General features: G+C 38.8%; 1 protein-coding gene across 1 annotated transcript in view; it reads left to right on the top strand.

Annotated features, from left to right (window-relative positions):
- SLC15A5 (solute carrier family 15 member 5) overlaps positions 1–24,586 on the top strand; it is a 105,578-nt gene that overhangs the window by 53,532 nt on the left and 27,460 nt on the right. The window contains exons 6-7 of the mRNA XM_007527623.2: positions 8,856–9,044; positions 21,002–21,133. Coding sequence (XP_007527685.2) covers positions 8,856–9,044; positions 21,002–21,133 — 321 coding nt within the window. The remainder of the gene's footprint in view (positions 1–8,855; positions 9,045–21,001; positions 21,134–24,586) is intronic.

The following is a 24,586-nucleotide window of genomic DNA, read 5'->3' as shown; positions in this document are numbered from 1 at the left end:
CACATGGGAGGTGCTATGAGACCTGAGAGTTCTCTCAACCTCTCTCTCTGGCGTGCTCTTTCTTTCTTTCTTTCTTTCTTTCTTTTCCTTTTTCTTTCTTTTCTTTTCTTTCCTTTCCTATTTATTTATTTATTTATTTATTTATTTATTTATTTATTTTTGCCCAGGGTTATTGCTGGGGCTCGGTGCCTGTACTATGAATCCCTGCTCCTGGAGACTATTTTTCCTTTTTTTGTTGCCCTTATTGTTTATTGTTGTTGTTACTATTGCTGTCATTTTGTTGGATAGGACAGAGAGAAATCAAGAGAGGAGAGGAAGATAGAGAGGAGAAGAGAAAGATAGACACCTGCAGACCTGCTTCACCACCTATGAGGTAACTCCCCTGCAGGTGGGGAGCAGGGATCCTTCTGCTGGTCCTTGTGCTTTGCACCATGTGCGCTTAACCTACTATGCTACTACCAGATCCCCATGTTCTCTCTTTCTCTCTCTGTCTCTGTCTCATTAAAAAAAAAAAAACAGCCTAGAGTGGTTAAGTTGTGCATTCATGAAGTCCCTGTTCTGCAAAAGTAAACAAATAAACATAATTTAAAGTATAGTTCAAATGCAAAGCAAACCCCCCACACACAAAGGTCTTGACACTCATGAATTTATCACCTAAGGAAATCAAGAAGTATATCACAATATCAACTCTAAAAATATCTCCAAAGTTTTCAGGCCTATAAAAGGCAAAGATTTGCTATGCTAAGAGTAGTTTACTAAAACTGTATTGCCTTAACATTATATGTGTGTGAAATTATCAACCTGAACTCACCAAATATCTAGAATCTGATACCACTGTAATGCACCTTCTGTCATAATTGGATATACTTCATTTTAGCCTTTTTCAGTTCAAGCATGTTTATACCTTAAGTATTTCCTTCCCTTAACATTAATTAAAATCCTGTAGTATGTGGCATTTAGTCATTAATACTGACACACACAAGTATTAATCTGACTAAAATTAGCCTAATTAAGATCAATATTAAGTCTTACACAAAACAGAAGTGTACAGCTCAGTAGGTAGAAATTATTTCGCCTTTTCAATAACATTCACATTGAAATGCAGATGAAATATATTCAAATATCAGCCATACCTTCCCTTTTGAAAAACCTGGACACTCAAAAGTCCTTTATGATGCAGGAACAGCAAGGTATTGCTATCTTTTTACTTAACTAGTCAAATAATTAGCAGTGTCGTAAAATTCCTCTTTGAGTTGGAACCAATGTGCTTGAAGATTAAAAGCCAAAGCAGGGATCAGTCACATCCACTAAAAGCAGTTTTATTTCAGAAGAACTGCTTTTTCTCTAACAGAGTTTCAAAAGTGATGCATTTGTATTTTTTTCCCAAGATTTATGTACTTTATGAGGGAAGAGAGTCACTCCAGTATGTGTGGTACCAGGGATCAAACCCAGGACTTTATCTATGTAAGGCCTCTCCTCTACCCACTGGTCCAACCCTATGCCACACAACTGACACATTTTTCCCAGAAACACCATGGGTATGCCCACTGTGAAACACCTAACAGAGAGGAAAATTTAAAAAAGCATAAACACACACAAACACCCCTTAAGTATCTAGCCTAAGTCATTGGTTCATTTGCTTAATTAAAGAACAGTTATGTTGTCAGTGTGTTATTTTTTAAGTTGGGCATCAACACAAATAAAATTTGGTATGGAATAGACCATCTAAAGCAATAATTGATTACAGCTATAGTTGTGTATATGAGTCCTACAATATCCACTGAAGTGAGTTACCTGCTCCATATTCAGAAAATAAGATACTAATTAAAGCTAAGTCTCCTAAAGTGAGTCCCAGTGGGCTAAAGACAAACAACATCAAAACCACTTGGTTTAAATATAGAAATGTGTCATTACTAGAAGAAAAATGAAAGTGAAAAATGCATGCCATTCTGGGACAGGTAGCTAGCTCAGATAAAGCAACACTTTACCATGACTGAGCCCTGGGTTAGTTCTTGAGCATTGCATTGGAACAACATGGACAACACCAAAGAGACTTCCATGGTTGGTAGATGAATGCTGTGGTGTCTCTCTCTGCCCCCTCTCTGTCCCTCCTTCTTCCCTTTCTCTATATGCCATAATATATAATTTCACACACACACACACACACACACACACACACACACACACACACACACACACACACTTTAATTAGGCTTGGTGAATTCTCGAAATACTGTGCATGTATGAGATTCTTGGTTCATTTCCTGGTACCATATTTAGAAATGTGTATCTGCAAGTAGAACCTGAACTGGAACTGGCATACTGCACCAAAGTAAAAGACTCTGGGGTCGGTGGGTAGGGAGAATACAGGCCCAAGAAGGATACAGAGGACCTAGTGGGGGTTGTACTGTTACATGGAAAACTGAGAAATTTTATGTATGTACAAACTATTATTGTATTTACTGTTGAATGTAAAAAGTTAATTCCCCAATAAAGAAATAAAAAAAATACAAAAGAAATGTGTATCTGTCATTCTAATAGTAAGAAATGTCTTCTCTTAAGCAACAGATACATGAGGCAACAAAATTATACCTGTCTTTATAAGAATGGTTTATGAACTCACATGTACGTGTGTATATAAGAGAGAGAAGAGAGATTATAGTAGTTTACAAGATTATAGATTACAGGTTATACACCTCACCAACCACCAAAAGTTCTGTATCCCCACCATCTCACCACCCAAAGATAACCACCATAGTTCTCACAAGTCTCAGAAACAATTTGTTTGATGAACAAGTTTCCTATTCTGGGAATTTGCAAAAATAATGATCCTGAGAACACAATTTTACAAGCTCAACAGAATTTCATACTTATGGTTTTTAAGACATACCACAAAAAGTTATAGTTTTCTCAGAGAGTAAATTTGGTCAATAGTTGAAGAATCTTTACATTTAGTTCTTAGTATTAGATCTTACTTCAATGTGAAATAGCATATAAAACACTAAAACTTGAATAAGTTCTGACTTCCTTTTATTTTATTGCAGTCTAATTCAGAAAATTCTTGCATGGTAAAGTAATAGAATAAAATATAAGAACTTCAAGATTCTTATGGATTTGTCTACAACCACATAGCCAATACTAAAACATACATTATTTATCTGAATACAATATCTCATTTTGGAACTATTGTGCTTTTATGTTGTAAATACAGATCTGCTAGAAGTTTAAAATGGGCACATTCTGATAAACTACTTTGGATGTGTTATTTCATAGGCGTTAAGAATAAAAATGTAGAGGTTTACATTTAGGTCAGAATAAAACTTTTTTTAATAAGATAATTTTTTTTCTTTCTTTAACTTTATTTATTTTATCTGATAGGACAGAGATAAATTAAGAGGTGCGGAGAGAGAGAGGGAGAGAAAGACAGAGAGACACCTGCAGCACTGTTTTACCACTTGTGAAGCTTTCCCCCAGCAGATGGAGACTGGGGGCTTAAACCCTGGTCCTTGTGCTTGGTGATATGTGCACTTAACCAGATGCGCCAACACCCAGCCCCATAAACTTTATTTTGAAAAGAAAAAAAAAATTTTACCTTATTTTTCGCTAGCAACACAGTATAGTGGCAAATAAAATGCAAATATAGCAATCTAGATCCTTCAGGGGAAGTGTGTTTTCTCCTCAAATATCTAAGTTATATACATATACATATACATATACATATACATATACATATACATATACATATACATATACATATACATATACATATACATATACATATACATATACATATACATATACATATACATATACATATACATATATATATGGCATTGACTGGAGAACTGCCTTTTGATGGATTTTGCTAGGTTAGGTCTCATAGGGCCCTATGCCAGAATAGTGTTTCTCAAATTTAATATAGGAATCTTCTAAGGGTCTTGCTTCAGTGTAGATCTAATTCAGTCATTCTAGGCTACAACATCAGGCAGCCTCTCAGGTGACAGTAATAATTCTGGGACTACTATCCTTTGACAATCATGGGCAGAGGAAGAGACCAAAGCACTGCTCTCTCATGTTTCATGTCTGTGTCCAGAGAGTATGTAAAACTGCAACAGTTTCCCATCAAGACAGACCTAAAATTCAGGAGCAGGCAGTAAAAGTGGATGGCTATACCAGGGGTTGGCCAACCATGGCACCCATGGGCCAAATCTGACCAGCCATCTGTTTTTGCACTACTTACAAGCTAAGCCTTGTTTTCACAGTTAACATTTACAACTTACTTTGATGGCAACTGACTTGGTGATAAGGAAAAATAAGTTTGAGCGCCAATTAAGTGACATTACATCACACACACACACACCCAAAGAAATCATTATTTTTTATTTCATCAATAAAAAACTTATGGAAATTTTTTTCTCTGTGGTTAGCAAGTACTCACCTATCTCTAAAACATTGCTTGCTGTACCACAAAACCTAAAATATTTCTTATTGGCCTTTTATAGAAATAAAAGTTACTATGTCCTTATCTAAACTATCATTCCCTTACCAGAAAATTTCATAAAGAAAAGATAAGCTTTTACATAACCGGTAATAAATCAAGAAACAGGGGTATGTTTTTCTTCATCTAGACTATTCCAAATTGGTTGGATGTGTCTGACATTTTCAATAATTACATCAATCTTCAGAATAGTCTCCAAATTGCTTTAAATATGCCAGATGCTTTTTATGACCTGTCCTTAATCTACTATCTCTCCTGATTCCCAAATAATAAAAAAGTTTCTTGCCATTCTGTGAATGAATGAATGCAGGCCACACTTTCAGGACTCTACCTTCCCTCATGCCACTTGTCTGCCTTTAGCTTTCCATACTCAAACACTTCTCTCCTTAAGCCATAAAGTGACTCTTCTCCAACCAGAAATGAATCCTTTCAGCTTCCACTAGAATACAAGTCTACAAAGGCTGAGAATTGACTGTTTTCGTCTTCTATTGCCCACTGTGGCTAGCCTATTGCCACCTGAATATAAAGATTAACATAAACATGCCATTGAATTGCTGTTTCAGCTGGGCCAAGTCATCTATTGGATAAAAGCAGCTATGTGATAGATTCCATCTTAGAGCTAAACAATATGTGAAATTTACATTTACAGACAGACCCAAACATCTTTGCTCCACTGTGAATGAACCTTCTTTGTAGAATTTAATTATAAATGGAAATACATAAAATGTCCCTCCTGTTTTATACCTTCTATTTCTTTGGGATTTTATAGTAAAAAAAAAAAAAACTTTATAGGTAAATTTAAATGCTAAGATATAATACTAAAAAAATTACCTACCAGTTTCTCCATCAACCAAAACAAACACTAAACTATTTAAACATTAGAGTGATTTTTCCTGAATTGAAAGCTTTGCCTTATCTGAAATTTTATGCGATTTAGCAAAATGTGACTATCTCTAAAGTTCAAGTAAATTCTATCAAGTTGAAGTTTGCCTTTCCTTTAACAACAGGATTAATTCAAGTAATATGAGTGGCAAACTGAGAAATGGAATGGTTGCAGTAGACAGAAACTGTAATGAGGCTGTAAGAAAATCCCTACACATCTTCAACAAAAATTTCCTAGATAAACTCTTAAGTGTAAAAGGCAAAAAAGAGCTGGACCACTGTCAGCATACCTGCTCCCATTTATGCTTTTGACCAATCTTTAATATTTTTTCCTAAACAAAATGTCTGCTCTTTAATTCTCTAATAACTGCTTGATTTTGCCTGCGCAGATTAGAGAGCTATCAGAAAACTGAGGATTGATCATGCTTATAGGTTATTTCAAAACCGTTTTACTAATAGATAATGAAAATATTATGAAGAGGTCATTTAAACTCCCACCCTAGATTATATATGATTACCCTAGATTATTATATGAACACTTTGGGGTTCATATAACTTTTTAAAAATATTGTCATGAATGATTTATACAGTTTGAGGATGAGAATTCGAAACAATAACTCTGTCTTAAATAATAATTACTACTAATCGCTACCAGAAATCCTGACATAATACCAATACATTCACTTTTTTAGATGTCACAGCCACTCCATTACCCCATCTTTTTTTTTCTTTTTTGCCTTAGGGTTATTGTTGGGGCTTGGGGCCTACACTACAAATCCATTGCTTTCTGGAGGCCATTTTTTCCCTTGTGTTGTCCTTGTTGTTTATTGCTACCATTGTTAGTATTGTTGTTGTTGCTGTCATTGCTGGATAGGACAGAGAGAAATCGAGAGAGGAGGAGAAGATAGAGAGGGAGAGAAAAAGACAGACATCCGCAGACCTGCTTCACCTCCCATGAAACAAGCCCCCTGCAGGTGGGGAGGCAGGGGCTCGAACCAGGATCCTTCACCAGTCCTTGCACTTTGCACCATGTGCAGTTTAACCCACTGCGCCACCACCTGGTGCCCTACCCCATCTTAAAGCTTGGGAAAATGAAAAAGAGATTGAGCAACTGGCCTGAGGTCATACTGCCAATATGTCCTGAAAGTACAGTCACATTTTTTTGCGCTGTAGATTTTAAAGATATATTTATTTATTTTGAGAAGCAGAGAATGGCCAGAGCACTGCTCAGGTCTGGTATATGGGGTGCTAAGACCTGAACCTGCAGACTCAGGCATGCAAGTTGTGTGCTCTGTATCACTGAGCTGTCTTTCTGGTCCTTATTGTGACCACTGACAGAGAGACTGGAGTGGAAGCAAGGATGGACCATATAAGCTAGTATCTGGGTGTCCTCAGAAGAGGGAAAAAGGGAAACTGAACACTACATTTCACCAAACACAAAGTAAATTGCAAATAGATCAAGGACTTGGATGTTAGACCAGAAACTATCGATTACTTAGAGGAAAGTATTGGCAGAACAATTTTCTGTATAAATTTTAAAAGACATCTACAATGAAATGAATCTAATTACAATGAAGACTAAATCAAAAATAAACAAATGGGACTACATCATAAAAAGCTTCTGCACAGCAAAAGAAACCACCACCCAAAGAGAACACCCACAGAATGGGAGAAGATCTTTGCATACCATATATCAGACAAGAGGCTAATAACCAAAATATAGAAAGAACTCACCAAACTCAAAAAACAAGAAAACAAAGGACCCATCCAAATATGGGGAGAGGATATGAACAGATTATTCATGATCAAAGAGATCCAAAAGGCCAACAAACTTATGAAAAAATGTTCTAAATCACTGATTGTCAGATAAATGCAAATAAAGACAACAATGAGATACCAATTCACCCCTGTGAGAATGTCATACATCAGAAAGGATAGTAACAACAAGTGCTGGAGAGGCTGTGGGAACAAAGAAACCCTCCTGCACTGCTGGTGGGAATGTAAATTGGTCCAACCCCTGTGGAGAGCAGTCTGGAGAACTCTCAGAAGGCTAGAAGTAGACCTACCCTATGATCCTGCAATTCCTCTCCTGGGGATATAACCTAAGGAACCAAACATACCCATCCAAAAGATTTGTATAGACTCATGTTCGGAGCAGCACCATTTGTAATAGCCAAACAGGTGTCCAAACAGATAAGGGGCTGAGTAAATTGAAGTCTATATACACAATGGAATACTATTCAGCTATTAAAAATGGTGAATTCATCTTCTTTACCCCATCTTGGATGGAGCTTGAAGAAATCATGTTAAATGAGATAAGTCAGAAACAAAAGGGTGAATATGGGATGATCTCAATCACAGGCAGAAATTGAAAGACAAAATCAGAAAGGAAAACAGTAAGCAGAACATGAAGTTGGTGTATTGCACCAAAGTAAAAGGCTCTGGGGTGGATGAGGAGGAGAGGGTTTAGGTCACTGGAGTACTATGCCTACACTGAACTTCTCTGTTCCAGACTCTTGGAAACAGAGTTGGCAGTCAGCTGAGGTAAAGAACAAACACCTCATCACAGACCCCTGCAAGCGTCAACCCGGCTTTGACCTAGCACGTTATGATTGGGCCCTCCAGGCCATGGCCGGTGTACTGCTATGTTCCATCGCTGAGGAGCCAGAGACGACCCGAACTGCCCCTGCAGCTCCAGACAGACTATGACCCACATAGTCAACGACTGCCACTTCTCCAGATTCAAAGGAGGTCTCGAAACTTTACATCAGGCTCAACCTGACGCTGTTGACTGGCTACGGAAGAAGGGCAAACGCTAGAAGAAGAACTGGAGTACTACATCATGTTCCAGGAACATGATGGCAGAGGAGGACCTAGTGAGGGCTGAATTGTTATGTGAAAAATGGGAAATGTTACGCAGGTACAAATTATTTGTATTTTACTGTCAACTATAAACCATTAATCCCCCAATAAAGAAATTAAAATAAATAAATAAATAAATAAAAAAGGTGAAAAAAGAAGGGGGGAATGTTGAGGAAGCCTTCACTATTTCAATGTATAATAAATGCTGTATGTACAGAAAGGAAAGCAAATCTAGAAAACATCAGAGGAAGCCAGGCAATGTTTGCCTTAGAGAGAAGAGTTAAAAAAAGAAAGGACACTTGGAAATGGTAATAAGTGTAGGTGTGACTTAGAAAGGAAGTAAAGGCAGGAACTTAGAAACAATGAGGAAATATATATATATATATATATATATATATATATATATATATATACAGATAGGTACCATGGGAGAACCACTGCAGTCTCCAATGGAGGGAATGAAGACACAGAACTCTGGTGGTGCGAATGTTATGGAATTATACCACTATTATCTTCTAATTTTGTAAATCAACATTAAATCACTTAAAATTCTGCATGTGGTCTCTTATACTGATTTGTAGCTCTAATTTTTTCCCCCTCTTCTTCTCCTCAGTTGCTGGGAATCTTTCTGCAGCCTTGTCTTTGGTAGTTGCTGGCTTCATTGAAATTCACAGGAAGCATTTTCCTCCAATGGAGCAGCCCCTTTTGGGCAAAGTTCTCACCGTTTCCTCCATGTCCTGTTCCCACCTGGTTCTTCAGTACATCTTACTTGGAGTGGCTGAAGCCCTGGTCACCCCAGCCTGTGAGTAACTATTCCCTCCCCTCCTGCAGAAACATACAAGACTATACACAGAACATATCATCTCAGTAGGAACAACTCACGTGGTGGGTGGGCAACCTATTCACTCCCTGGAGATTTCCAACAATGTTTCACAACATAACTATTTATCATACTCATTTTTTTTAAAAGTGTTTAATTGGGGGCTGGGATGTAGTGCAGCAGGTTAAGCGCACATGGTGCAAACAGCAAGGACTGGTGTAAGGATCCCGGTTTGAGACACAGCTCCCCACCTGCGGAGAGGTGGGGTGTCACTTCACGAGTGGTAAGGCAGGTCTGCAGGTATCTAACTTACTCTTCTCTCTGTCTTCCCATCCTCCTTTTGATTTCTCTCCGTCCTATCAGGCACATAAAAAATAGCAATAACAATAACAAGGGCAACAAAAATGGGGAAAATGGCCTTCCAGGAGCAGTGGATTTGTAGTGCAGGCATTAAATCCCAGCAATAGCCCTGGAGACAAAAAAAAATTTTTTTAATTTAAAATAAAAAAAAAAAAAAAAAAGAAAAAACACCCTCTATAGTCAGCTCACAATGTCAAGTTCAAACATATAGTCATTGAATGAACTCAATTTATTAAATAGAATGCCAGGTTGGATGTTATCAAACTCATGTGGTGAGTTACCTGTGACAAAAAAGAAGTGTTTAATTTCCCCTCATTCCTCTGCCACATACAGAACAATTATTACTTCTAGCAGAATGAAGATGGAATGAGAAATTTACCAACCTGGTCAAATAAACCACAGGAAGGAGAAATTGCTACAGCTCAGAAAACAATTCTAATGTATTCTGATGAAAATTCCCTTTTCTTCATCCCACTTCCCACACCCTCCCTTCACTCAGAGATAAGCTCACATATATACTCCCTGAAAAAAATGACATTTAAAGTGTACTCTGGGAGTATGTAAACATAGAAATTAATGAAAAATGAAACTAATTTTCCCAGTAACTCAAAGTCTTCAGACTAAATTAGACTAATCACATTGAGTCCACCAGCGTTTCATAAGATAGGTTCAGAGTAGCTTTACTGTATATCAAGTGTTTTCTGGATTATCTGAATTGTTTTTATTTGAAATTGACCTAAGTATTCCAGTGACTACGAAGAATACAGAATGGCTATGTATTTGTCAGTATAATCTTCTGCATGTTGTGTTTCTACCTTCCAGATGTGTCCTGCAGTATGAGTGTGTAATGTTACTCAAGCTCTAATTACACATCACCAAGATGATTTTTGTAACTTCCCAACTACTTTCCTATCTCCAATATCACTCTCATTCTACCCACTCAGCACAAGGCCTTTAGGGCAATCATCCTAAATCACAATTCTAATCAATTTGCCCTTGTGTAAATCTCCAATAATTCTATTATCTTCAAATTCCCTCCCCAATTTCTTAAATATTTATTTAGTAGAAATGCATATGTATAGGGCTGGCCAGGAGGTGGTATACCAGTTAAGCACACATATGACAGTATGCAAGGACCCGGACTCAAGCCCCCGTTCTCAGCTGCAGTGGGGGGAAAGCCATGAAGTGGTGCTGCAGACATCTCTGTCTCTGTCCCTCTCTGGCTTCCCCCTTCCCCTCTGACTTCTCTCTGTCTCTATCCAGTAAATAAAGTAAAATTTAAAAATAAATAAAAATACATGTGATGCCAACTCAATTTACTGAAAAAAAGTTAGCTTGTGCGTGTTGTACTTCTTTTTATAATCTTAGATGGTTTCATTCTATTTTTTAAGTTTTGTTTTATTTATTTGTTTGTTTTTATGATTTTTTTTAATTATCTTTATTTATTGGATAAAGATAGCCAGAGAACAAGAAGGTATGGGGAGATAGGGAGAGAGGAAGAGAGACACCGACAGCACTGCTTCACCAATCACAAAGCTCTCCCCCTGCATGTGGGGACTAGAGGCTTGAACCTGGGTCCTTGCACACTATGTAACATGTGTGCTCAACAGGGTGTGCCACCTCCCGGCCCCAGTTTCATTCTATATATGTTGTATGGATAACGTTATATGAGAGTTTAAGATGTCCCTTTCCCCTCATTCTTTGGTACTGCAAGGAATACAAAAGGAGTGTATAAGAATGTCACTAGAACAAAACCTGGTTTTATTTTCCAAAAGTTGTTTGAAGTATTTAACCAAAGTTTTCTAATTTAGGTATTGAGGAAGGCAATGAAATAGTGATTTAATATATAAGAGCCAGAAAGCAACTTAAAACCATGGGCTGTTAAAAAGGCTGATCAAGTAATACCAATCACTTAGCCAAATTCACTAACTCATTCACCAGAAAACTGAGGTCCAGCTAAGTCAAAGACTCACCCACTAGAGACATCACATGGAAGAGACCAGAAAGCTGTTTTGATTTTTAGTTTTGCCACTCACTAACTGTGTGACCTTGTAAATTCTTAATCTGTAGACTTCACATTTCTTATTTTAAAATGGAAGCAATTACAATGCTCTCATATCACAGCATCAGTGTAAGAATCCACTGACTAGCTGCGTGACCTTGGGAAAATGATTTTGCATTTCTGAGCCTTTCTCATCGTCCATAAAATAGGTTGTTGAAAGGACTAAGTGAAACAGTTTGTGTAAAGAAAAAAGTCTTTAGTATACAGACAATACTCAGGGATTAGCAGCTATAAAATGTACTGTTGTTATTACTGGCGTCATTCACTTGGGTAATGATGTGTGTGATACTCAGGGCGTAAGCACAAGTGTCCTCCTCATGACTCTTTCTACCATGCCTAGGTGACAAGGTAGGGTAAGCAGAATCACCTTTTCCTCTTTTTTTCACACAAACTGTTTCACTTAGTCCTTTCAACAAGCTAAATCCTTTCTTCCCCTTATATCTCACCTCCTATCAAACAGCAAGTCTCAGATGTTACAGTGAGATATCATCAAGACCTGGCCATGTCTCATTATCTCCTTCGCTATCCATCCAGTTCCCATAGTCATTGTTTTGGTCTCAGTACTTTTGTTTGCAGAGCTGCAACCTCACACACACATAGTTTCACCACTCCCAGGCCATTTTTTGAAAGAGAGAGCAAGTGAAAGTGAGAAAAGACATGGTACCAGAGTTTTTGATCCGTCATGACACACCTCTATATAGAGACAGGGTTAAATCCTGGGTCTTGTACATGGCAATGAAATCATTATACCCAGTGAGCTATCTCACTGACCCTCGTTCTCAGTTATATGTGTGCTTCCTAACTTGTGTCCCTGCTTCTTTTCCTACAGCATAATCTCCATCCTCTTCAAATAGTCATGATTCTCTTTCTAAAACGTTAAGTCCTATCATTTCCCTACTTATATTTCTACAAAAGGATTTTGGATATAAATTTCTTATGTGGTTTGGTGTCTGTATGCTGTTCCAACTGTATTCTTTCCCATGACCATTTCATTAGAAACATGACGGTCAGGAGCTCCGGTGGCGCAATCGGTTAGCGAGCGGTATTTATACAGAAATGTGATGGACTCCGTTCTGAGCTTCTAAGATGTCAGACTCATTTATGCTCCAGCATCCTTGTACTTGCCCTTCTCTCTGTCTGGAATCCTATTTCCACTGTGCTCAAGTGGCTGGTTTCCTCTCACTGAGTTTTCTCGGGTAGAATCTCTTTAAAGAGTCTTTTCAGATAATTCTATCAGTTTCAGATATCTTGGTTCAGGAGTATCATAGCATTGATGGCAACAGATAGTAAAACTTTAGTTATATTTTAAAGACAGATACAAAAGACATGAAAAAAAGAGGAATTAAAGATGATATCAAAGTTTATGTATGGCCTGAACAACTGGAAAGATGAAGTTGCCCTTTATAGAGTAATAAGAGACACAAGTTGAAACACATTTTGGTGAGAATGTCACAAATGAGGTTTGAACATGCTGAGAGATATTAGAGAGACATAAGAAATAAGCCACTGAATATCCGAGTCTGGCGTTTAACAATGAGATATGACACAGAGGAAACTTCGAGAGTCATAAGTATATCTGTGATATTTACATGAATGGACTTACTGAGATCATCAAAGTAGACAGTGTAGACAGGAAGTCAGTACAGACAGAGAAGGTTCAAGAATTGAACTTTACACATGCCACCATTAAGGCACTTACGGAAAGAAATCTGTAGGAGAAGTAGAATGAGGGTTCTGTTTACTGAGAATAGATGATTTTCTTACAAGTCAAATAAAGAAAGGGCAACAGAAAGAGGGAGTGGTCCACTATGTCAAATACTATTGATAATTCAAATAAAAGTGTTGCAAGTTAGCCGCTAACTCAAGCAGTGGGCACCAGCAGTTCATCATATTTTGATTTTTTTTTCCACCTGGAATATGGATATGCACTAAAGTTTTATTGGAAGAAGTTTGAGGGGAAATTGGAAGAGAACTGGGGACAATAAATTAAGACAGTTTTTGCTACAGAGAGAAAAAAATGAATCAGTTGCTGATAGAGGAATGGAGTAGGTAGGGGGATTGACTTTTTTAAGTTTTAAAAAAATATATCCTGTAGGGAAGTTGGGTGGTAGCGCAGCAGGTTAAGCACACGGGGCGCAAAGCGCAAGGACTAGCGTAAGGATCCCAGTTCAAGCCCCTGACTCCTCACCTGCAGGGGAGTCGCTTCACAGGCGGTGAAGCAGATCTGCAGGTGTCTATCTTTCTCTCCCCCTCTCTGTCTTTCCCTTTTCTCTCCATTTCTCTCTGTCCTATCCAACAATGACAACAACACTAATAACTACAACAACAATACAAAAAGGACAAAAAAGGGAAAATAAAAAAATATATATCTTTTAACTTTATTTTATTTGATAGAACAGAGAGAGAAATTGAGAGAGGAGTGAAGATAAAGAGGGAGAGACAGAGAGACACCTACAACACTGCTTCATTGTTTGAGAAGCTTTTTCCCCTGCTGGTAGGACCAAGGGGCTAGAATCCAGGTCCTTGTGCATGGTAATATATGCATTTAACCAAGTGCAGGAGGGTTTTTAATTCATATTCCTTTGTTTTAAGGGAAAGATAGAGTTGACAAGATAGTTCTTCTGCATAGCGTACCTGTTTTATTATGTGCATGACACACATTTGAACCTGTCCCACAACTCACTTTTAGGAAGTTTTAGTGCTGGGGTATCTTTCCCTTACTCCCTATTTGAAAAAGTTGGATTGGAGTGTTGAGATACTGGCAAAAACAGTATGTTGATGGAAATAAATCAACAGAAAGGGAAATTTAAGGTGTCAGGGAAGGAAGAAATACTGTAATGAAGGATGTTAGTTCAACAACAGTAACAATTTAGAAGGCAGGATAAAAAATGCGGCAACTCACGGCTGTATAAAAATTGTGTGGTGATTCTGTGGACATTCTCTTCAAGCTGAATCAGTATTTTCAGTAAATTAGCATGTCCTGCTCTGAATGAGGGGAAGACATTTGTGGGGCTTGAGGAGAAAGGAGAGGTATGAAATTGTTGCTTAGGACAATGATGCATACAGTGAATGAACAAGAGAGTTATAGAACATTACCAAAGAGTAGTAAGGTGCCATTTGAGACTTGTGGGCAAGAATTTAATTTGTGTTTTAATATTATTTTTATTAGTGATTTAATAACAGTTTACAAAATTACAAGATTTCAGGGGTAAAGTTTCACATTGCCCTGTGGGTATGAATTGGAAACGAGTTGATCAACATTTTGATGAGTTTTTCTCTACCTATTATCAGGCTGTATAAATATAGAAGCAGAGGAGGTTTTTCTTTTAAAACTTTTTTAAAAAATTTATTTTATTTTATTGTATTTATTCCCTTTTGTTGCCCTTGTTGTTTTATTGTTGTAGTTATTATTATTGTTGTTGTCGTCGTTATTGTATAGGACAGAGAGAAATGGAGAGAGGAGGGGAAGACAGAGAGGAGGAGAGAAAGACAGACACCTGCAGACCTGCTTCACCGCCTGTGAAGTGACTCCCCTGCAGGTGGGGAGCCGGGGCTCGAACTGGGATCCTTATGCCGGTCCTTGTGCTTTGCGCCACCTGCGCTTAACCCGCTGCGCTACAGCCCGACTCCCTGCAGAGGAGGTTTAACAGTAGCAGAGGTTGGGCAGCACATTAAGTGGACATGGAGGGAAGCACAAGGATCCTGGTTCAAGCTCCAGGCTCCCCATCTGCAGCAGGGTCACTTCACAAGCAGTGAAGCAGGTCTGCAGGTGTTTATCTTCCCCCCCTCTGTCTCCTCTCCTCTCTCAATTTCTCTCTGTCCTATCCAACAACAACATAAATGGCAACAATAACAATATTGACAACAACAAGGGCAACAAAAATGGGAAAAAATGGCCTCCAGGAGCAGTAGATTTGTGGTGCAGGCACCAAGCCCCAGCAATAACCCTGGAGGCAGAAAAAATATATATATAGAAGCAGAGATGGCACACAGTGAATAGTTTTGCCAGTCAAGTTCCAGGAAGTGAGAAGTAGGCAAGGTGACAGTGGTACACAAAGAAATATGATTATAATAATTCACAAAGAGACCCAACTTGAGTAAAAATGAGTTCTGGGGACATGAAGGGTATGAAAGACATGACAATAATGAAAGCAGCAATGGAGTGGTGGCCCGGAGGAAGACAAGCATTTCTGTGCCTGAATGCTAGGGCAAGCCAGGAAGATGCAAGGTGGGAGGCAGAAGTGGATACACAAAGTGGAAGCCATGAAGTGGTTACCGTTGCTGATCCAAGGCAGGAATTGGCCTGAAAACTGTCAAATAATTTTTTTAAAAGTTAGCTTTTGCATACCACACAGTCTATGTTACAACTACTCTATGCTTTCCTTGTGGATATAAGCAGTCATAAACAACATATAATGAATGGGCATGGCAGTTAAAAAAAGCTTATTTATGAAAGTAGAAAATAAAGGGGCACTTGGTTGAGCATATACATTACCTGCCATGCACAAGGGTCCCTGGTCCCCTACCTATTATGGGTGGGGAAAACTTCACAAGCAGTGAAGAAGTGAAGCAGTGCTGCAGTTGTCTCTCTCCTTATCTACCCCTCCTCTCTCAATTTCTCTTTGTCCAGTCAAAGAAAAGAAATGAAAAGAAAAGAAAAAAAAAGGAAAAATGGCTATCAGGAGTGGTGGATTCATTATGAAGGCACTGAGTAACTCTGGTGACAATAAAAATGAAAGGAAAAGAAAGGAAAGGAGGAAGAAGAGAAGAGAAAAGAAGGAGAAAGAAAAGGAGAGAAGAGAAAAGAAAGGAAAAGAAAAGTTAAAAAGGAAGTGGTGGGTTAAATCTGGCTAGACCATACTTCATCGCCCCTGGTCTGGGGACAAGGACATGACCATAGGAGTGAATGGATAAGATTAAAATGAGGTAGAAGATCAAGGAACTTCAAAATCATATCAAGATCTGGAAGAATGGGAAGCTAGACAGAGAATCTATAAGCCTATCAAAAAAAAAAATGTCAAGAATTGGTTCGAAAGATAGCGCACCAAGTGGAACATGCACCTTGATATGCATGAGCCCTGAAGTTCAAACCCTGAAACCCTAGTTCCACCATAGGTAAAACTGAGTGTGTGTGTGTGTGTGTGTGTGTGTGTGTGTGTGTGTGTGTGTGTGTGTTGGGGGAAGTCTGAATGGTGGAGCGGTACTGTGGTGTCTTTCCTCTCATTCTAAAATAATGAGAAAGTTGGCTTGGGGAACTCACCAGATGGTGGTGTTGCACATGTGAGAGGCCCCACTGCCACACACACAGAAATTTTGCCAAGAATTTTGGCAGGAGTAGAACTGGAGAGGATGATAGTGAAAGAGGGGCAGATGACCTGGACACCCAGAGGCGACATTGGCAAGTTTGGCAGATGACACCACAAAAGAGAACTATGAAGTGGTTTAGTCAGAGAGCCAGAGAGCGTGAACGTCAAAGCTAAAGCCCTTGAGAAATAAGGAAAAGGTAAGGATCTGAGAGTGGGTAAAGTTTCATTTTCTGAGAACTGCAATACTTCTCTACACGTTTCAAAACAACTTCCCGAAAGACGCGGTAAACACATTTGAACTGCTTAAGAGCCATTAAGAAAGAAAGATATGGGAGTCAGACGGTAGCGCAACGGGTTAAGTGCACGTGGTGCAAAGCGCAAGGACCAGTTAGGATCCCGGTCCAAGCCCCCGGCTCCCCACCTGCAGGGGAGTCGCTTCACAGGCGGTGAAACAGATCTGCAGGCATCTCTCTGTCTCTCTTCCTCTCTATTCTTCCCGTTCTCTCAATTTCTCAATTTCTCTCTGTCTCTATCCAATAACAAATAAATAAATAAATAAATAAATAAATAAATAAATAAATAAATAATTTTTTAAAAGAATGAAAGATATTTCCAGCGATGAGTCCCCAGCACCAGGCCCTAGCTAGGTGGTTATGGCTCTAGGGTCCACACGGGCTGTGCATGCAAACCCTCAGCAGCCACCACCGGCAGGCATATGTCAGCTCTCCTTGGCAGGGAGACCAGCTCTCATATGCACTTCCACGGGGTATGTTTTGTCATGTCTTCACACTGTAACGAGACCTCTTAGGTGGCAGACTTGTGCATAACATCCCTACTATTACATGCTATAAGAAGGACCTTGGAGCCTCAAAAAAAAATCAGACGGATGATCATAAAAGTTTAAGATGAGAATGAGCAAGGAGCTTGTCTACCAATGGAGATCCTAAGAGTGGAAAAAGGGGAGCAGAAACTTTCAAAAAAAGGACTAAAATGACACCAAAGAGAGATTAACCAGCAGGCAGAGAGCTGGCAAAGTGCACTCATGAATTATACACCTCACCAGAAGTTCTAGCAAGAGAAAAGCATGGGATTAATAATTAACTAGCAGAGTAATAACGGCCTTGTACAGTCTGCTTTTTCACCATGAAAGAAATCAGCTCCTTAGTCTTCCTGCCTGTTGTTTGCTTCCTCATATTTATAGAGAGAAAAGTTCACAAGCCAAGTCCTTTGTATAACTGTGAATCATTTCTTTCCAAAGCCCTCTCCAGCATTTCCCTCACATATTCCTTTGCATCTTTCTAAAAAAGAAAAAAACACTGGCAGGCTTTGGTCTCTGTGCTTGCTAGTGATTTGCATTGCACAGAGAGAATCATGGTACTCATTTGCCTCCAATATTTGAAGCCCTTTCCCCACTGAATTTTATTCACCACCATCATTATCTTCATCCTCAGTAAGTACATGTGTCCTTCTGTGTCTGTTTAGCACAGCCCTTCCTAAGGTGCAGGCCTCTGCTCTCTGTCCTCCCTGCAAAGGGAACCCAGGAAAGACGTCCTGAGGCCCTTCCCCACCCTCCCCACTCCCAGTCCCAGCGTCCTGTACTTTCCCTGGAGCACAGAGAAAGGCTTTTTAAAGTTTTAGTGGATGATAACTAAAAACCTGCAGAGGACTTGGCAGAAAGTCAAACAGAAATGTTCAGTGAATGCAGGAAGAGATATGGCTATACTTACCTTATGGATTAGTAATTCATTTAACATGGCTGAGCAAATGCAGACATTTGACTGAGGCAAACTGCATATAAGCCTGGGTACGATTCTCCTAGGAGGGGAGGGGAGAGATAATAAAATCTCTCTTCTTATAGAGAAGGAAAAGGAGGTCTTTGTGTTTACAGTATATCAGGTTCTCCCCTTTTTTTCCCTTCAACGGAGAGATACAGAGAAAGAGATCACAACATTGAAGTCACTGGGGGGGTGGGGATAGGACTCACACCTGGTAAATCAGCACATTATCCAGGTGAGATATCTCACCAGCCCACAGTATTACCTGTTTCCTATCATCAGTTTTGTTTATTTTTGTTTTTGCGTCCAGGGTTATTGCTGGGGCAAAGTGCCTGCACTACGAATCCACTGCTTCTGGTAGCCATTTTTCCCCCATTTTATTGGATAGGACAGAGAGGAATTGAGAAAGAAGAGAGAGAAAGGGAGAGAGAAAGACAGACACCTGCAGACCTGCTTCACCACCTGTAAAGAGACCCACCACCACCATAGTGCTTCGTACTATATGTGCTTGACCCAGTGCACCTGGCCCCTATCACTTTTGTTTTTTTTAATCTTTTTATTTTTTTATATTTATTTATTTATTCTCTTTTGTTGCCCTTGTTGTTTTATTGTTGTAGTTTTTATTGGTGTCGTTGTTGTTGGATAGGACAGAGAGAGATGAGGAGAGGAGGGGAAGACAGAGAGGGAGAGAAAGATAGACACCTGCAGACCTGCTTCACCGCCTGTGAAGCGACTTCCCCGCAGGTGGCACTTTTGGTTTTTTAAATGAAATTTTGTAGAAAAAATTATATCTTACCAAAAAAATTATGGAGAAGAAAAAATTTGTATCCACCACTCAAGAATTCCACCACTCAAAGCTAAAACCCTTGATGCTATTTAATGTGACTCCTTATGATTTTTACCACACATATACAAAAATCATAAACTCCTGTATCCATGTCCCAACTTCAATGATTTTTAAGTGATAACCACACTTTTTTTCATCTCTATCCTCATTTCCATACCCTCTGCCTTCTTTGTGTAATTCTGAAGCAAATCTCAGATAACATGTCCAAATGTAAATATCATAAATATCTTAGCATGCATCTCCAAGATTAATATGCATATTTTAATATAGTTATGCTAATGTGGTATGTACAAAATCATATATGCCTATTTCTATCTATTTATCACATTAAAAAGTTAGTTTAATTGAAATGTACAGTTTCCCTCCATGATTTTCTTTCATCCTTTGCCACCATTATTTCTGTTACCCCAACAATGACTTGGGGGGGAGGGTGAGAAAATTATTTGGGAGCACCACTACTTAATATACTGGCTTTAAAATGGAATAATTTGAGCTAGGTGGTGGCACACTCCATTGAGCACACACATTACCATGTACAAGGACCCAGGTTCAAACTCTGCTCCCCACCTAAAGGGGGGGGGATGCTTTATGATCAGTGAAGCAGGTCTACAGTTCCCTCCCTCTCTCTTTCTCACTCTTCTCTCAATTTCTCCTTGTCCTATCCAATACAAAGAAGAAAAAGAAAGGAAGGAAGGAAGGAAGGGAAAGGAAAAGAGGAAGGAAGGAAGGAAGGAAGGAAGGAAGGAAGGAAGGAAGGAAGGAAGGAAGGAAGGAGGGAAGAAATGGCTACTAGGAGTGGTGAATTCATTGTGCTGGCACCAAGCTCTGGCAAGAAAATAAAATGAAATCATTCAAATACATATAAAGGGCTTTTACACAGTGCCTTGCACACATTTAAAAGCAGCTAACTTGATTCACACCCTACAAGTCACATCACCCTAAGCATCCTACACATATCATAGTAAGTACTAGCCACATTTCTTCCTCTGCAAGTGAGTAAAGATACATCCTCATTTTAAAGAGAAGACACTGAGGCTTAGAAAGTATAACTTCCCTGAAATCAGATGAGCATTACTCTGATTGCACTGGGATTTTAGCACAATCTCTCATGACTATTGAGTCCCCCGCTCTTAGCTCTTAACTACTGTACTAATTTTATATGATAAATTCAAGCTGTAAATGAGGGTCTGAACATTGTGCAGACCCACAGTCACAGACCTTTCTGGTGGACTGTCACGCTGTGACTGAGAACAATCATTGTAGCTGCTCAAAATTCATTGGGAACATTCAAACTTCGGGGGAAGATACTGGGGCCCTCAACCACTAAGGAATCAGTGTTTTCTTGTAGCTGATTGAGGGCATCGTGAGCTAGATGTTATTCCTTGTCGAAATCTGTAGACTGTGACAGCATGATGTAACTAACTAGTGGAACTCTAACATAACAAAGACCAACCCAAATCCAACCCCAATTTTGAACACATCTGTAAACTTTCTTCAAGGTGTGATCAGCAGACATTAACTTGAGCAGCAGCTCTAAGAGAACTTTAGAGGCAGTGTTCTAAATTCTTGTCTTCTCTTTTTCTTCCCAGTCTCTTTAATATCACACAGATTTGTTCCAAGCATCATCAGAGAAACCTCCATGAATTTGTTGACACTGTTCAGTGGATTTGGCTGTTTCACAGAGGCGCTGCTGATCGAGTTGGTTTATCTCCTCTCAGAAGGTAAAAGCAGGTTCATGGCATGCTTCTCTATATTGGCGAAGGAATTGGGAAACGAAGCCTTAAGAGAGGGGCTTTGCCGATGTTGCCTTTTTTTTTAATTGATCCACTTTTGCAATTAAGATAGAATTAAGATAGGAAATAGACTCTTGCTGTATTCATTAATTTCTGGGAATTGTTTTCCTTTTGATAGGAGGAGGTAATTACAGGATGTCACTTCTCATGAGACACTGTCTGCTGTCTTTCTTTAGTGTATTTTAAAACAAAGTGGTCATTATATTCTTATTAGGTCTTTCAATGAGGCTACATTCAATAAGTCCTCCTCATAGGTGGCAGAGATAATCCTCAGGAAAGCTAAGTTCTGTGCTAGTATAGGGCATTGAGGGTATCTAGACTCTCCCTCCCTCTCCCTCTCTCTCTCTCTCTCTTGCCATGTGATCCACCAATAATCTTATCTATGCAACCAAAGAGAAACTGTGAGTTGAATAATAAATTACCTTGGAAAATTTTCTCCGTGGAAATTTTGGTGAGGAGAAGCAACCAATCTGAAAAACCAAATCATAAGGAAACATTGAAAATACTTCTCCTTTATATGCTTCTATGTAAATCAGACAAGATAACCAAAAAAAAAAAAAAAAAAGATTAGCTATCAAAAATGACACTGTCTTTGGTTGTCTTTTAAATTCACAGACTTCTCCCTATATTTGCTCTAAGATGTTAATATAGCCTAAATACTTTTAAATGTTACTTTTGCTTGTTTTCTGGAAAATACTATAGGCTTATTCTTCTCTCCTTTCAAAAATGCTTCCAGTTGTACATGCTTAAAGTAATGTAGAGGAAGTGGTGGTTTTTGTTCTTTTGTAACAAACAAATCTAACTCGCCGATTTTTTTGAATGGCAGGAAAATCAGCTATCAGTCAGATCGTCCTTTTATTTCTGTATGTTCATTCAAATATGTCTGGAGAGCTTGCTCTGTTACAGGCGCCACCATTTCAGGCACTGAGGACACTGTGGCAGAGAAAAACAAACAAACAAACAAAAACATCTTCAAATCCCCACAAATTTTCTAGTGGTATATGAAGAGTGGTAAATTCAGTGACAGGTATAGCAAAGTTTTAGAAAAAGCTAGAAGCTACAATCTACAAATTGACTGCCAACAAGAGAGATCAAGCCCTGCCCTTAGTTAACTGAGAATGTTAAACAATAGCGTGCACTGAAAACTTTACAATGTGCCAGAGCCTAGGCTACACAGAATTATGGGAAATCTGGTTCCAGTTTCCAAAGGGCTCAAATCCAAACTGTCAAAACGAAATGAGTGAACTATAGTAAGCTGATTATGCCTTTGGGGATTAGATTCTGTATATGCATGCAAGGAACATAAAACTTTGGTATTGGGAGGGTCTAGAGATGTCTCACTAGGTAGATAAAGTACCTGTTATCATGTAGGAGGACCTGGGTTTGGGCCTCTGATCACTACAAGAAACAAGCATTCAAGGGAGAAGTTTAATAAGTGGTATGGTACCTCTCCCTATTTTTTTTTTAAATATATAGTTGTATTATTTATTTGTTTATTGGAGAGAGACAGAAGTTGAGAGGGAAGAGGGAGATAGAGAAGAAGAGAGACTCCTGCAGCCCTGCTTCCCTACTCGTGAAACTTCCCCCCCTGCAGGTGGGAACTGGGGCCTTGAACCTAAGTCCTTGTACACTGAAACATATGTGCTCAACCAGGTGCACCACTGCCCAGTCTCTTCCTCTTTGTATCTCTCTTCCTCTCTGTCTCTGACTACCTATCCAAAAGAGAGGACAGAAGGAGTCTTCTGGGAGCAGTGGAACCATGCAGACACAAAGTTCTAGCACCAGCCCTAGTGGCAAACAAACAAACAAACAAAAAGTATGAGGATTTTATAAAACAACCTGGAAGAGTTTTTACTGATGCCTGAACCCCAGAACATCTCAGGAGTTGAGTATGTTTGTTTTCTTCACATGATTCAATAAAATTGTTCTTTGTAATTTGCCCCCCAAATGAATTTCTATAATCAGAACACATTTGACATGTTCTAGAAGATCTATTTCTATAAAGTCAGATGTTGCTATCAGTTTATCTTTTAAATTTAAAATAAATCTAAATTTTTTGCATGCATGCTTAAGCGCCTTACTCAGACTTAAACTTCATAGGTTAAGTTCTTCAGAAGACTACCCTCTCGAGACAGCAGACACAATTTAGAGTCCATTCTTCTCTTCTCCCAATTGCCAGCACTTCTGATAAGCTATATAATAATTTGTACATTCCACCAAACTCCTTAATTTATCTCCCTTTGTTCTTCCTTCTTTCTCTGCCCCTCCCTCCTCCTCCCTCCTTCCCTTCCTCTGATTTCCAACATGGGTTGCATTCATAATTTCAGTAGTTGCACCATGATTATGATGAATGAACAAAAATAATAATTTTAACAGCTTCTTTAAAAATTATTTATGTTCTTTTATGAGGGAGACCAGTTCAATCCTGGCATATGGTGGTACTGGGTATTGAACTTGGGACCTGAGGTACCTTGGGCATGCAAGGTTTGTATATTGTTGTGTTATTTCCCTTATGCTAAATCCTAAAACTTGAAGGGGAAAAGGGAGGAATTATTCTCAGTTCACCTACACACATTTTTATCATATTTCTTCTTTCTTTTTTTTTTTAACCTGAAGTCCTTTATGTGTCATTATTCTGCATTATCCTATTTTTTCCAATTAAATGTAGGGCTTATCTTTATCCTTTATAAATGCCAACACGTCACTTCAAACCACAGAGGATTTTAAGACTGGATACTGCCATCCTATGAATGACTAATCTTCACTTCTTTACTAGCATTTTGCCATCTGCAAGTTTAGTAAGCAAGCTCCTTGCCTTCTTCCAGGTAACTGATAAAATTGTTGAATTGGACAGGACCCAAAATAGAGTCCCATGGAAAATTCCTGGAGTCTTCACTGAAAGAAAATGGCAATCAGCTAATTCATCCTTTTGGATGTAATTGTCTCCCACTTCACCTAATTACTATTGTTCTGCCCACACACTTCTCCATCACTCCCTGAATGACATCATAGGAGACTTTTTCAGTTTTGTTTTGTTTTTTCCTGCAGTAGGATATATCTGTATTGGTAACACACCATTTTAGTTATCAAAATAGCATCCACCAAGAAAGGAAGTGAAATTCATTTAGATGATGTGATTCTAGTGACCCCTGTGCTGGTTTGTCATGACTAACTAAGATTCCCTCAAGACAGTGATCCTTTGACCAGAGACATACCTTCTCCAGTGGGTTAACTCTCGAAAGCACTCGTCCCTTATTGAGGGAAGGGAATGCCTCGCTTCACTTTTCTCAAGAGATGATGAAAGGAAAAAAAAAAATCCTCTCTTCCTCTCTGCAGCTGAAATATATAATGCTGGAGGTCATTTTAAAATATAAACTGTAA

Source organism: Erinaceus europaeus, chromosome 7, assembly GCF_950295315.1.
Source record: "Erinaceus europaeus chromosome 7, mEriEur2.1, whole genome shotgun sequence".
Classification (NCBI taxonomy): domain Eukaryota; kingdom Metazoa; phylum Chordata; class Mammalia; order Eulipotyphla; family Erinaceidae; genus Erinaceus; species Erinaceus europaeus.
The sequence above is the reverse complement of the archived record's forward strand: the minus strand, read 5'-3'. Positions and strand labels throughout refer to the sequence as shown.